The sequence below is a fragment of the Schistocerca serialis genome, chromosome 3, assembly GCF_023864345.2.
Source record: "Schistocerca serialis cubense isolate TAMUIC-IGC-003099 chromosome 3, iqSchSeri2.2, whole genome shotgun sequence".
Lineage (NCBI taxonomy): Eukaryota > Metazoa > Arthropoda > Insecta > Orthoptera > Acrididae > Schistocerca > Schistocerca serialis.
The window spans coordinates 255,974,972-255,987,596 of NC_064640.1; the positions used below are offsets into that span (position 1 = coordinate 255,974,972).

Consider the following 12,625-nt stretch of genomic DNA (forward strand, 5'->3'; position numbering starts at 1 on the left):
CTTATGCAATTTAATGAAATGCAATGTTAGTGGGATGTGTGGCTTTCTTTGACCAACGTAAGTGAGTCAATGTTGATGTCAACTGAACTTTTCCAGATGAACATCAGGAATTCGTGTCCTCATTTTGATTTGGTGTAATTCATCCGACTAAAAAGCTGTTCACTCACGTGTTTCCAAATAATGAAATAGTTTTTAAATCATATTGTAAAACGCTGGATGTTTCTTCTTGTTTAAATATGCTTTATAGAACTATTCCAAACCAACCTGATTAAATTTCTCTTTTAACTGTGCATCACCTTGCATTTCGCAGCATTCCATTTCTAAATGTCCTGGCAGTGAACTCATGCCTACGGAGAATGGCATAGCAAATACAGAAAAAACAAGCAATGTTTATTTAGACCTTTAAATCGGTTTTCGTATTCATATTTCAAGTCAGATATCAAAGAAGCATATTTAATCGTTGCCGCCTGTGTGACGTCCATTTGCTTTGACAGTGTAGGGAAATGGTTGAAAATTTTTGTTCGTAACTGTTGGCTCCAAGGCCCAAGTTTCGTTTGAAATGCGGAGATAAGATCAGCATGACATTAAATAGCTGTTCTTTTCCTTGCAGTCGATTATTAACATAATTTACATGGCTAATTATATCGACCAAGAACCCAAAGTCGGAAAGACTTTCTTTATCTTCGAACTGTGGGAATATCTTTGATTTGCTTTCAAAGAATAATTGTATTTCTTGCTTCAAATCAAACACTCTTTTCAACATTTTCGCACGGGTTAGCCATCTAACTTCTGTGTAATACGAGATTTTATAATGCTCGGAATCCAAAGACTTCTGAAATTCTTGGAGCAGGCGGTGTTTCAATTCTTTTGAATTAATAAAGTTCACTGTTTTGACAGTTATCTTCACATCATGCTCCATTCTGGGGGACTTAGCACATAAATTCTCTTGATGGATTATGCAATGAAAGTTTTGCATCGACGTATTGCCAACATTGCAGGCCTCGTTTTCAACCAAGTGAACTAAATCTTCTTGTTTCTCAGCCATTGCTGGAGCACCATCCGTTTCCAGCCCCAACAGATTGTCAACTTTTAACGAAAAGTGTCTTAATGTCGATATAACTGTTTTCAATATATCTCGTGACTTCGCGGTATCCTTAACTGGATACAATGCCACTAATTCTTCTGTTTTGTTAAAGTGGTCATCAACACCTCTGACATAAAGCGTTACTTGGGGGGTATCCGCTATATCTGTGCATTTACCCAAAGCTAGAGAATAAAACATAAACTCAGATGCACGATTCTTAAATTATCTTCAATTTGTCTTCCAATGTCGTCCACAAATCTAGTACTAGTCTGACGAGACAGGTATATTTTTGAAAAAGCCTTTTTCTATCCTGGTCACGCAATTTCAACGACTATCTCTAAGCATTCCTTAATATGACTTTGATTTTTTTTCCAGTATCAGAGGTAGTGCATATCTCGCTTTCACATAGCATGTTGACTCCGAAGTCGTCCTTGTAAATATGTGCTGATGAGCAGAACGTTTCCTGTTTAAATCGTTTACCTGGTCTTGTCGAAATTTTCCTTTGTACTTATAAAATATAACTGCATATTTAGTCTCCCATGTCATAGTTTTGTTTTATATTCCACGAAAAATATAGTTTACAGTCCACTAGTCTTGAAAAGATCGCAACTCCCCTGTAACATTCCTCTTCTTAGATCCCGTTGGTTTACTAGTTGACGCTATGCATAATTTACGTCTTGGACTGAAACAGATTTATTTTTACCATAAGTCAGAAACTGACAAAGGTACCACATGGTAATCAGAGTTTCGTAATTTTTTATATGTATGGTACTATATGTATGTTACTATGTATGGTAAGCTTCGAATCAAATATCAGTTACGGTATCTAAAGTAGTTCGATGCAACTTTCAAAAATTCCCTACAAAATCTACTTTGAAGTTCCCCGAAGTTGTTTAACACTGTAAAGCAAGTTGAATGTTTTGATGGGCTGTGTGTCTGTGTGGTAGGATGCCTAACTTCCACATGGGTGGGGAATGATTGTTGGCCTTGCAAAAATGTTTAATGATATACATAAACTATGCTGAAAAGTGGAATCCAATCCTGGCCCTCCACATGAAAGACTAGCATCGTCCCACAGTGCTCATCAAGTTACCAGTATTTCATTTGAGTATTATACTCACTTGGGAAAAATGGCTCTGAGCACTATGAGACTTAATATCTGTGGTCATCAGTCCCCTAGAACTTGGAACTACTTAAACCAAACTAACCAAAGGACATCACACACATCCATGCCCAAGGCAGGATTCGAACCTGCGACCGGAGCAGTCACGCGGTTCCAGACTGAAGCGCCTAGAACCGCACGGCCACACCAGCCGGCTCACTTGGGAAACTTTGTAGTCTGTTCTCTTGAGAATGTTTGAGAGTGGTATTCAACTGCTTTAGAAAAGTAATATTTTAGTTCTGAGCATCAAGTATCATAAATATAAAATATTACAAATGCTTCACTTAACCTAGGAGCCTTACTTTAAAACTTGGACGCACATTACGACTTCTTTTGTTATGATTGTTTCTAAAAACTATTCTACATTTCAAGTCGATAACATTATAAGTTGCTGCAAATAAGAAAGAAAGAAAGGTGAATGAAGTTGCACTGGGAAGGTCTCTTTCCTACCTTTGTAATGCAGAATCGATAAACGTCAATGGTAAAAACACATTATTACAATTTAGTATTTATTCATTTTGTACTACTAAAATTTAAAGAAGGTACTGAGGCAGAAACAGTTGTTAATATCGAGTGGTGTACCTACTCGCCATAACTGAATACATCAAATAAATGTAAGCCTACTGAAATGAAAGGCAAGCATCACAGACTAATTGAAAATGATAAAATCTGGCTTTACTTACCTGAAGTGTTTATAGATATATGGCGATCGAATGTGCACCACATACACACGTGAAGGACCATACTTTATGCCTAAGGGTGTTGTTAGTTTGCAGTAAAATCAAATAAGGAACATGTTGGCAATGTCTGCCACTTGTGACACTCGCTCAGTGCAACAAACATATCCTGTTGTGCAATCCATACTACTGATGATTGCTTGCATATCACCAAGGCGAGCTACATTTTCTTCAAGATGGCGTGTGGGCTTTTCAGAATAAATATATTGGAGGGACTTTTCTTTCAAACAGGAATACAGACAAAAATCTAATGGTAGTCGAATCAATGAACTGAGTTATTTCTATTGTAGTTAGATACACGAAAGGCACTTGATGGAACGCTCTTTTGGGGGTTTTATATCAAATAAAAGTTAAATTTTTTATCATATGAAAGAGCTCTGTGGGGCAAAAATTAGTGCCCGCAGGCTGCAGGTTGGGCATCCCTGCTATTGGCCAAAAAAATTCAACCTTTTGAATCAAGTTGTTACACGCCAGCCACTTGGAGCACTAGCAATGCTTCAGCTGCCAGAAGTTTTGAGAGGTGAAGTGATTCTAGCGCTCTAAGAGACTTGTGCTTAGTAACAGAAGTATGGAATAGTATAAATGAAAACTTGCTTTACTTCCATATTTCTCAGTCACTAAACGTAGGGGTGACGTTTTGACACAATAAATAAAATGTAATTAAAGTATTATCCCATCTTCTGTTAATGTCAACATGTAATAATGAAATCTCAGTGGAAAGTAATATATACAGTTCACACTAGCACAGTCATAATCACATAATCGAACATCGATTGAGACAAGAAATAAATTGTGACCTGATGTGTTTAAGTTCAAAAGAAAATTATTACAAATGTATCTGCATGCTTGACATGTATTTTATGAATTCTGATGCTTTGCACCAAGTGTACTTAGTTTCACGAACTTCTTTGCGAATTTCAGACCTATTTTAATACATTCAAAACCAAGCAAGTTTTTTTTACAATCTTGGAGATATTTTTTATTGCTCCTACAATTTATGTGGCACAATTAACTTCGTTTGTGTTTTGAATGTGCTTCTACACTTGGTACTTGCAATATACAATTGTTTTGCTGTATGGCAGCGTTGCAGTAGCAGTTTCAAGAAAACCGTGGAGATTTCCATAGACAAGATATTTCTGTTCTATGGGAGTTTCACAGCTGTTTTTCATAAACTGTGCTTAAACGCCCATGGTTTATACACACCTTTCATGTGATACCTTAAGTCACAGATAACAATGGGAAGCACTGCTTTTCAATCAGACATTTTAGTTGCTGGGTCACCCAGAGTGTTCTGTAACAGCTCTGGCATTGTTCTCCTATTGCTGCTACCTAGAAATAAGATGTTTTTGTTTTCCTTCATAGATTCTAAGAAAAAAGCCATGTACTGCAAAGGAATTATCCGAATGTGACGGAAATCGGTAGATAAGATGTACATGCACAGATAAACAAATGATAACAGTTTCAGAAAAACTGGATGATCTATTCAAGAGAAACAGCTTCACTAACTGAGCAGGTCAATAACGCGTTGGGCCATCTCTGTCCCTTATGCAAGCAGTTATTCATCTTGCTATTGGCGGATAGAATTGTTGGAGGTCCTCCTGAGGTATATTGTGCCAAATTATGTCCAGTTAGCACCTTAGATCGTCCAAATCCCGAGATGGATGGAGGGCCCTACTCACAAAGCTCCAGGCATTCCCTATTGGGGAGAGGACCTGCAACCTTGCTGGCCGAGGTCGATTTTGGCAAGCACGTAGACAAGAAACTCTTGTCATGTGCAGGCAGGCATTATCTTACTGATGGTTTGCCATAAGGGCAAAAAAACGGTGCGTAGAATACCGACGACGTAGCAATGTACTGTAAGGATGCTGCAGACAACAGTTAAAGGGGCCTTGCAGTGAAAAGAAATGCCACCCCAGACTATCACTCAAGGCTGTCGTGGAATATGATGGGCGACAGTCAGGCTTGTATCTGGGGCATCTCCAGACACGTCTTTGCGGCTCATAGGATCTCAGTTCGAAGCAGGATTTGTCACTGAAGACAATTCTACTCCTGTCAATGAAATTCCAGGCTGAAGACTTGCATAAGGGCCAGAGGTGGACCTACAAGTTATTAACTTGCTCAGTTTGAGAAGCATTCTCTTGTGAACGTGTTATCCAGTTTTTCCGAGATTGTAATTACTTGTTTGTCTGTAGTTGTACATTACATCTACTGATTTCAGTTCCATTTGGATAATCCTTTCGTGGTGTGTGTCTTTTTGTCTTACAGTGTATTTTAATTAGCTTTTGTGAAATGCTGCAATTGTAGTGATCACTCCAAAGATATAAATTTAATGCCCCCTGTTCACTGTTAAATAGCCACGGTAATAATTACTGCATTATTAAAAACATATTTTTCAAGAAGGTTGTGGGAACATTATATGGGAAAAAATGTTGTGTTCAATGAAAAGAACGATTATTTTGTATCAAAGCTGGTTACATCCCAACATAGTTCGGGATCAGTTATTTGACAACAGTGACTGCATTCCTCCATAATGGGGTGAATGACGTGTTGTTTGCTAGTTTATGGATATGAGTGAGGCAATAGCTAATTTCTACCCATAAATGAATGCTATTTTCATATTGTTTAGGTAGTCTTTTGGTAGTGGTAGAGATTTGGCTGGCAGAAAATATCTCAGCTAGCAAGTGGTAAAATAATTCAGACATATGAGCTACTAGAAACCATTATTTTTATTTATTTATTTCTTGTTCTGGTGACCTATGTTGTGACAATATCACAGGATATGCAACATATCAGAAATATATGGTAGCACATAAAAACAAAACAAAATGATTTCAAATTACAGTAAACAGTAACTTAGATTCTATTACAAAAAATCAGTTTTGAGAGATAAATAAATATTACAAAATAATAAGTGTTACAGAAAATAAATATTGCAAAATATGTGTTTGTAATAAAGAATAGTCAGGATTACAAATGTAGATTTGGGAATATATTTGCAGTTAACAATGCAAGAAAAGCGAGACACTATAGTTCAGGAACTCTTCTCTCATATGAAATGATCCTTGTAATAGGAACTGCCTTAAAGTTTTCTTTAAACAAGAGCTCATCTTCTACCAAACACTTAATTCTTAAAGGAATGGCGTTAAAAATCTCACAGCCAGTGAAATGGACTCCTTTCTGTACCAGACTTAGATTGACCTGTTCATAGTGGATATCATGTTTTCTTCTTATCTCACGACTATGATGCCCAATATTCAGTTTAGAAATTGATTTTTCTTTCCTTATGAATCACATCAAAGAGAATATATATTGTGCAGTGGATGTAAGGATTCCAAGTTTCTTAAAAAGATTTCTGCGTGTGGCTCTAAGATGGACTCCACACATGATCCTTATGGCCCTTTTTTGTGCACACAGTACTTTCTTAGGCAGTGACTGATTTCCCCAAAATATAATTCTATATGGTGTTTGAATAACCATAATAGGCTGACTTAATGGTTTCCATACTTCTACAAGAAGAAACAATGCGTAATGCATAAGTTCCTGAACTCAATCTTTTGCATGGATCGAGGATGTGGTTTGACCAGTTCAGTTTGCTGTCAATATGCAAGCCTAGGTATTTTGAGGTACCCACCCTGGTTACCACATACTCACCTATTTTTACTACCATTTCTTCATCTTTGATGTTGTGTGGAACTGAACGTAATTTGTTTTAGTGTAATTTAAAGAAAGTCCATTACTGTTAAACCAGTTCACTGCTTCACTAAAAACCTTATTTGCTGTTTCCTCAAGTTTATCTAATGAATTATCAGTAAGTAACGTAGTGTCATCAGTAAAAATAGTTAATCTACAGTATTCTGTACAGAGAGGCAGATCATTCATAAAGAAAATAAAAAGTAGGGGCCCCAGAACTGATCCTTGTTGCCTCCACATGTGATGATACCCATCCTGAAGATAATGGGACTCCATTTTGACTATCCACCCACAACTTTCTGTTTCCTGTTTAACAGGTACGAGTCAAGCCGTTTCCCTGATGAACCACTTATAGTGAGATGTGCAGCTGTTTGTAAAAGAATCTGGTGACTGACACAGCCAAACGCTTTTGTTAGGTCACAGAAATACCAACCACCTTCGGTTTTTTGTTGATAAATTCCAAAACTTTGCCATCAAATTCAAATATTGCATCTTTTGATGACAAATCTTTCTAAAATCCAAACTGACTTTCGCTGAAGATATTTTGATTCCTGAGATGCTTAACTATCCTTGCACACATTAGTTTCTCTAAAAGCTTTGAAAAACTTGTCAGTTATGATATTGGCCAATAGTTAGCAGCATCTGTCTTATCTCCCTTCGTATACAGTGGTTTTATAACTGCGTACTTAAGCCTATCAGGAACTATTCCTTGCTTAAGTGATGCATCAAAAATGTGGTAAAGGACTTTACTTACATGGCTGCAGCAGTATTTTAATAATTTGTTAGAAATATTGTCAGTTCCAATAGAGTTTTTACTTTTCAGGGATTTAATAAGTTTTTCAATTTCTTGAAGAGTGACTGCTGTTACCTTCATTTGTTGTAATGAGCTAGGTACTTTGGCTTTCAAAAGATTGGTGGCTGGGTTCATGGAGCCTTGTGAATCTATTTTTCTGATACTATTAAAAATGTTTGTTTAATGTGTCTGCAACTATTTTTGGATTGCTAACAAGATGACCCTCAGTTTTTATCTGGATATTTTCACTGCAAACTGCATTTTTGCTTGTTTCCTTCTTTACAAAATTCCAAATAGTTTTCACTTAATTGCTCAAGTAATCAATTTCTGCCTTCAAGAACATGTTCTTTGCTGCTTGTATGGTCTTATTCAGAACTTTATTGTAGAGTTTATAGTGCATACTCCTACTGGATCATTTGATCTCTTGGCTACTGCATATAGTACTCCTCTTGTTTTACAAGAAATTTTGATGCGTTTAGTAGTCCAAGGCTTGTTTCCAGATTTTAAGAGCTTTTCTCTCATTTCCCATTGTTGGAAAGGTTTCTTCAAGAAGACTTGTAACTTCACTGATAAATATATTAAATTTTGAGTTTACATCAATTGCAGCATACACATGAGACCAGTCCACTAGCAGTAATGGCTGACTAAAGCTTTCAATGGTGTGTTCATTTATAATCCTATTTTTTTCCAAATGAAATTTTCGTTCTTTCGTACATTTATTTGGTTTAGAGCGAGGTATTGCCCTTCATGATCAGAGAGACCATTTATAATATTTTTCACAGTTAGATTATTATAAATATCCTTATCTACAAATGCATTATGTATTAAAGTGCTAGAACTGGCTGTCACGCTAGTTGGAGTGCCCATCAATGCTACTAAATTGTAACAGTAGATCAGGTGTTCGATATCATTTTGTTTCTATTTACTTTTTAAAAGTCGACTTTGAAGTCACCCATAACAATGCTTGATTTATTTTTCCTACACAGGTGGGACAGAAGTGATTCTATTTATCTCAGGAACACATTCAGATTTCCAGCAGGTGCCCTGTAAATAGCCAGTTCGATAACTGTTGCACTGTCTGCTGTTAACTCGATGACTCACGCCTCATAATGCTGTTAATCACAGTATTTGCTCAGATATACAGATTTATACACTACATTGTTTTTTTTTTTACAAATATTGCAACTCCAGCTTTTCTCATAATAGATCTGTAGTAATATGCAGCAAAACTAAAGTTTGCAATTTGCAGTACGTGGATTCCACTAATAACATCATGTTCTGAGAATCACAGTATATCAGGCTCTCTTTCACACTTGTCTTTTAAATTTATTAGCAACTGGTCCATTTTATTCTTGAGACTACGTATATTTTGGTGGAATAAAGACAAGGCTTGACTTTTGCTCATCCTTGCGTTTACATCATGTTTGATAGGAGTGGCTTTTCCCAGAACACTAGTTGATAGTATTGCTTGGGGTGTGGAAGACTCATATTGAACACACGAGATAGCTGTTTCACGCAACTTGGGATCCTTTTCCCTTGTGTTACTTACCACAAAAAACGCTGGGTTTGCTTTCTGTTTCGTGTAGGACCGGCAACAGTTTCTGCTGCACATGTTAATGTTTCAGCTGTTGGTCCTGCCACTGATCATTCTGCTGCTTTTGATGATGATGCTTTTTCTGCTGCTGAGACTGGTCCCCTACCAGTACATGGAATTTTGCTGTTCGCTCTCTCTCTGTTCGCAATGATTTCATTTATCATTTTACACATAAAATTTTTTCTTTCGTAATTTAGATGCATTCCGTGTTGCGTATGCTTCCATTCTGTCCAATTTGGTACGCTACATTTTACAAACAAAGAACACATTTGTTTTCTTTTAATGTTAGTGTTTCGAATTTCTTTGTTGACACACAAGTGATGCATTACTTCGTATCTGTGTGGTAAATTTGTAACTATTGTACTTCGTAGTTTATTGCGTTCCAGGGGCGTTTTTAGTACCATTATGCAGTTATTCACTTCGTTTTTTGCAATATCATTTGCGCCCGCTACACACACGACATAGTCATTTTTTTCCGACATATTATCGTGTAAGTCGACACGAATAATGTTTATGTTTTTGTTCCTGGCTTCACAATACCCGTTGCGTCGTATCTTTTGATTTCTTTTGAAAGTCTCGTCATGTTTTTGCCGTTAGTGTCCGTTAAAAACAATACACTACTTTCGTGTTTGTACTGTTGTACGTTTTTGTTGGTACTGTCTTTCTCATTCGTCCCATTACTACGTGCAATAGATGGCATTCTCAATTTCTCACCGTCACTTTTTGCCTTAATGCTGCTCAGTTTCTCACCGTTGCTATTTGCCTTAATGCTGAACTTAGAGCCTGTATCACCATTCTGTTGATAAGGTTTGTTCAAAATTTCATTTTCCCTTACCGATGTTAGGCCTAAATCCGCCTCTTCACTCACGGAAAGAACATGAAATTTGTTTTGAACCACCAACTGTTGGGCGTTTTCACTCCCCGGCAATGTTTTCGTATTTACATCTCTGTTTTTATATGGTATTTTCGTCCACTCGTTAGAGTTTTTTGCTGAAGAGAAATGGATTTTTGTTTGACTAATGGCTCAGTTATTTCTTTTCGAAGTTTAGATATCTTAGTATTCAATACACTGATGATTTGCTGAAGGCTAGAAATACGCCCATTTAGCTCCATAATTTCGTACCTACAATTTTCACACACTGTATTTTTACCGACATTATTTTCGTTTTTCGCAAGAGTACTGCTCACTTGTTCACACAACGTCTCCGCCATCTGTCTATTGTAGGGCAGAATGAAAACTGATCCGAAATATTTATTAGAATAGGTACTAGGCAGGGCTGAATCTTCTTTCAGAGTCGCAACAAAGTTACCTCCATAGGGGCAAACTAGCCTCGTTTTACCACGAGTTTAAAACAAATTAAAGTACAATATGTTCGTGGAAATCCCGTGCAACACGCATACACCGAGCGCGGTTGCGCAGTGGTATGAGATTGGACTCTTATTCGAGAAAAATTATCGTCTGGCCATGCAGATTCAGATGTCGGGTTTCTGTGGAACGCATAAGGCTAATGCTGTTTTGGTTCCTTCGTTATAGCATGGCTGAATTCCTTCTCCATCCGTCCCACGGATTTACTTCATCACTAATGGTCTTGCCATCGACGGGACGTTAACTTCTAATATACTTTTTGTAGGATGAAGGCGGTATGTTTGTATGACCTTTCGACTGTAATTATTCGATTGCTATCATATTCCACTGCTGGTAGAAGACGCTGTGTTTTTCCTCTTTTCTCTGAGTGTTGGGAATGGTTGCTGTTGACGTCAGTAATGTAGTTCATGGTCTGTGTGTGAGATATAAAAAGCATACGGAAATAAAGCCTATTCGATTGCTTAGTGCAGTTTTGTGTTGTATATTGAAGTTAATGCTATATCTAGTGCAATGAACAATCACTTAGATCCCCGAAGACCTGATAAAGAAGTAAGGTTAGTTACTAAAGTGTCTGTTTCTACAGTGCGATCTATCACATGGTTACGTTCGTTTACATTGATGTTACGTTTTTAAAGGGTTGTTGATGTTTTGTGGCATTTCAAAAAGCTGTAGATTCACACGTTTCGGAGATTCACGTGTTTCTTTCTTTTAGTTTGCTAGTAATAATTTGTTGAGCGGTCTTTTTAGAACTATGTTTCAAATGACAGCATTATACATATGTTCTAAAGGCACAACCGTAAAATGCTGTTTTCTTATTACTGTAGTTCTAGTTTCGCCATAGATACAACACATAAACATGACTTAGGTTCTACAACTTTACCAGTACCTAATTACTTACGTAATGGAAGGAAGGCTGTTTATCAACACCAATTGGGTTTTAAATGCACAAGTACAGTTGGCCAAAGATGGGACAGCGAATCAACTGAGTGCTTGCTTATGGTAGTGCCTTATACCTACGTGAGAATAACTAGGGGAACAATTGAAAGCTTATGTGAGAATTAACTCGTGGATTTACGAGCCCACCTCTCAAATATGGAGCTGTCTTCATCACTGCATCACGTTATTGATGCAGACCTCCACCCACCTGTAAATAAGTTCCCATGTAAAACTAGAAATTAGTCATACATTACAGTAAGGGTAAAAAATATGCAGCATGATAATGTGTTTATAATCACTCATTTGAACATACTGGGCCATTCCTTCACTTATTGTACCAAATTTATGGTTTGTCACATTCATATGAGTAAAAGCAGTGCTTTAGAAAGGAAGCTAGCAAAACTGCTCTTCATAATAACACTTGGTAGAGAAAATTCCCCCACCCCATCCATACATACAGAACCAAGTAGATGTCTACATCTAAATCTGTACTCTTCAAACCACTGTAAAGTGCATGCCAGAGGGTACATGCCTTTTGATTAGCTTATATGTAAATTTTAATTTCACAGTTTCCACCCATCATCACTTTACACACTCTCCTTGGAACATACCACCTCAATGTTGACATTACATGTTTAGTGATGTACAACACATGATGCTCTTGTGCTAAACTACCCCATGATGAGATATGCTGTTCATATTTGGTTTTTCTCACCTCTAATTCCTGCACGCAACCTCTGTAAAGATGGTCCCAGACACATTAGCATTACTGAAGAATTGGTCAAACAAGCATTTTGTAAAGTGCCTTTCTGCTGAATGAATTGCATGTTAAGGGACAAAAATGGCTTTGGGTATCATTAAGTTCAACTCACCCATAGTTGGAACACTTATAAAGACAGCAATATTTTTCAATTGGTTTGGACACATTGATACTCCAGTGTCCTACTTTGAATTGCTACTAAAAGGGGTGGGAGGGGGGGGGAGGAGGTATCTCATAAGATCCAGTTATTTTCACTCTGTTGTAGTTGATTTTGTACTGTGGGAAAACTTATTTTAGTATCGTTCATTTGAATGTCTGTGAAGTGACAAATGAGGAGTCATAGTACAATCTTTCCAAATGAAACAAGACTGAAAGACTGCTATGTATGTGTACTGTGGTACATTTATATGTGTTGGTCAGCTGCCAGCCCTTGAAAAAAGTGCTAGACTTTTGCAGGTCTTCATGAATTTTAATAAAATTTGCAGGTGTTGCAACACGTGTTT

General features: G+C 37.1%; 1 protein-coding gene across 1 annotated transcript in view; it reads left to right on the forward strand.

Moving 5' to 3' along the window:
* The first annotated feature begins 10,773 nt into the window (after positions 1 to 10,773).
* The window catches only part of LOC126470022 (PAT complex subunit Asterix), a 90,834-nt gene continuing 88,982 nt past the window's right edge, over positions 10,774 to 12,625 (forward strand). The window contains exon 1 of the mRNA XM_050097502.1: positions 10,774 to 10,980. Within this exon, the coding sequence (XP_049953459.1) occupies positions 10,937 to 10,980 (44 nt within the window). The 5' untranslated portion in view covers positions 10,774 to 10,936. The remainder of the gene's footprint in view (positions 10,981 to 12,625) is intronic.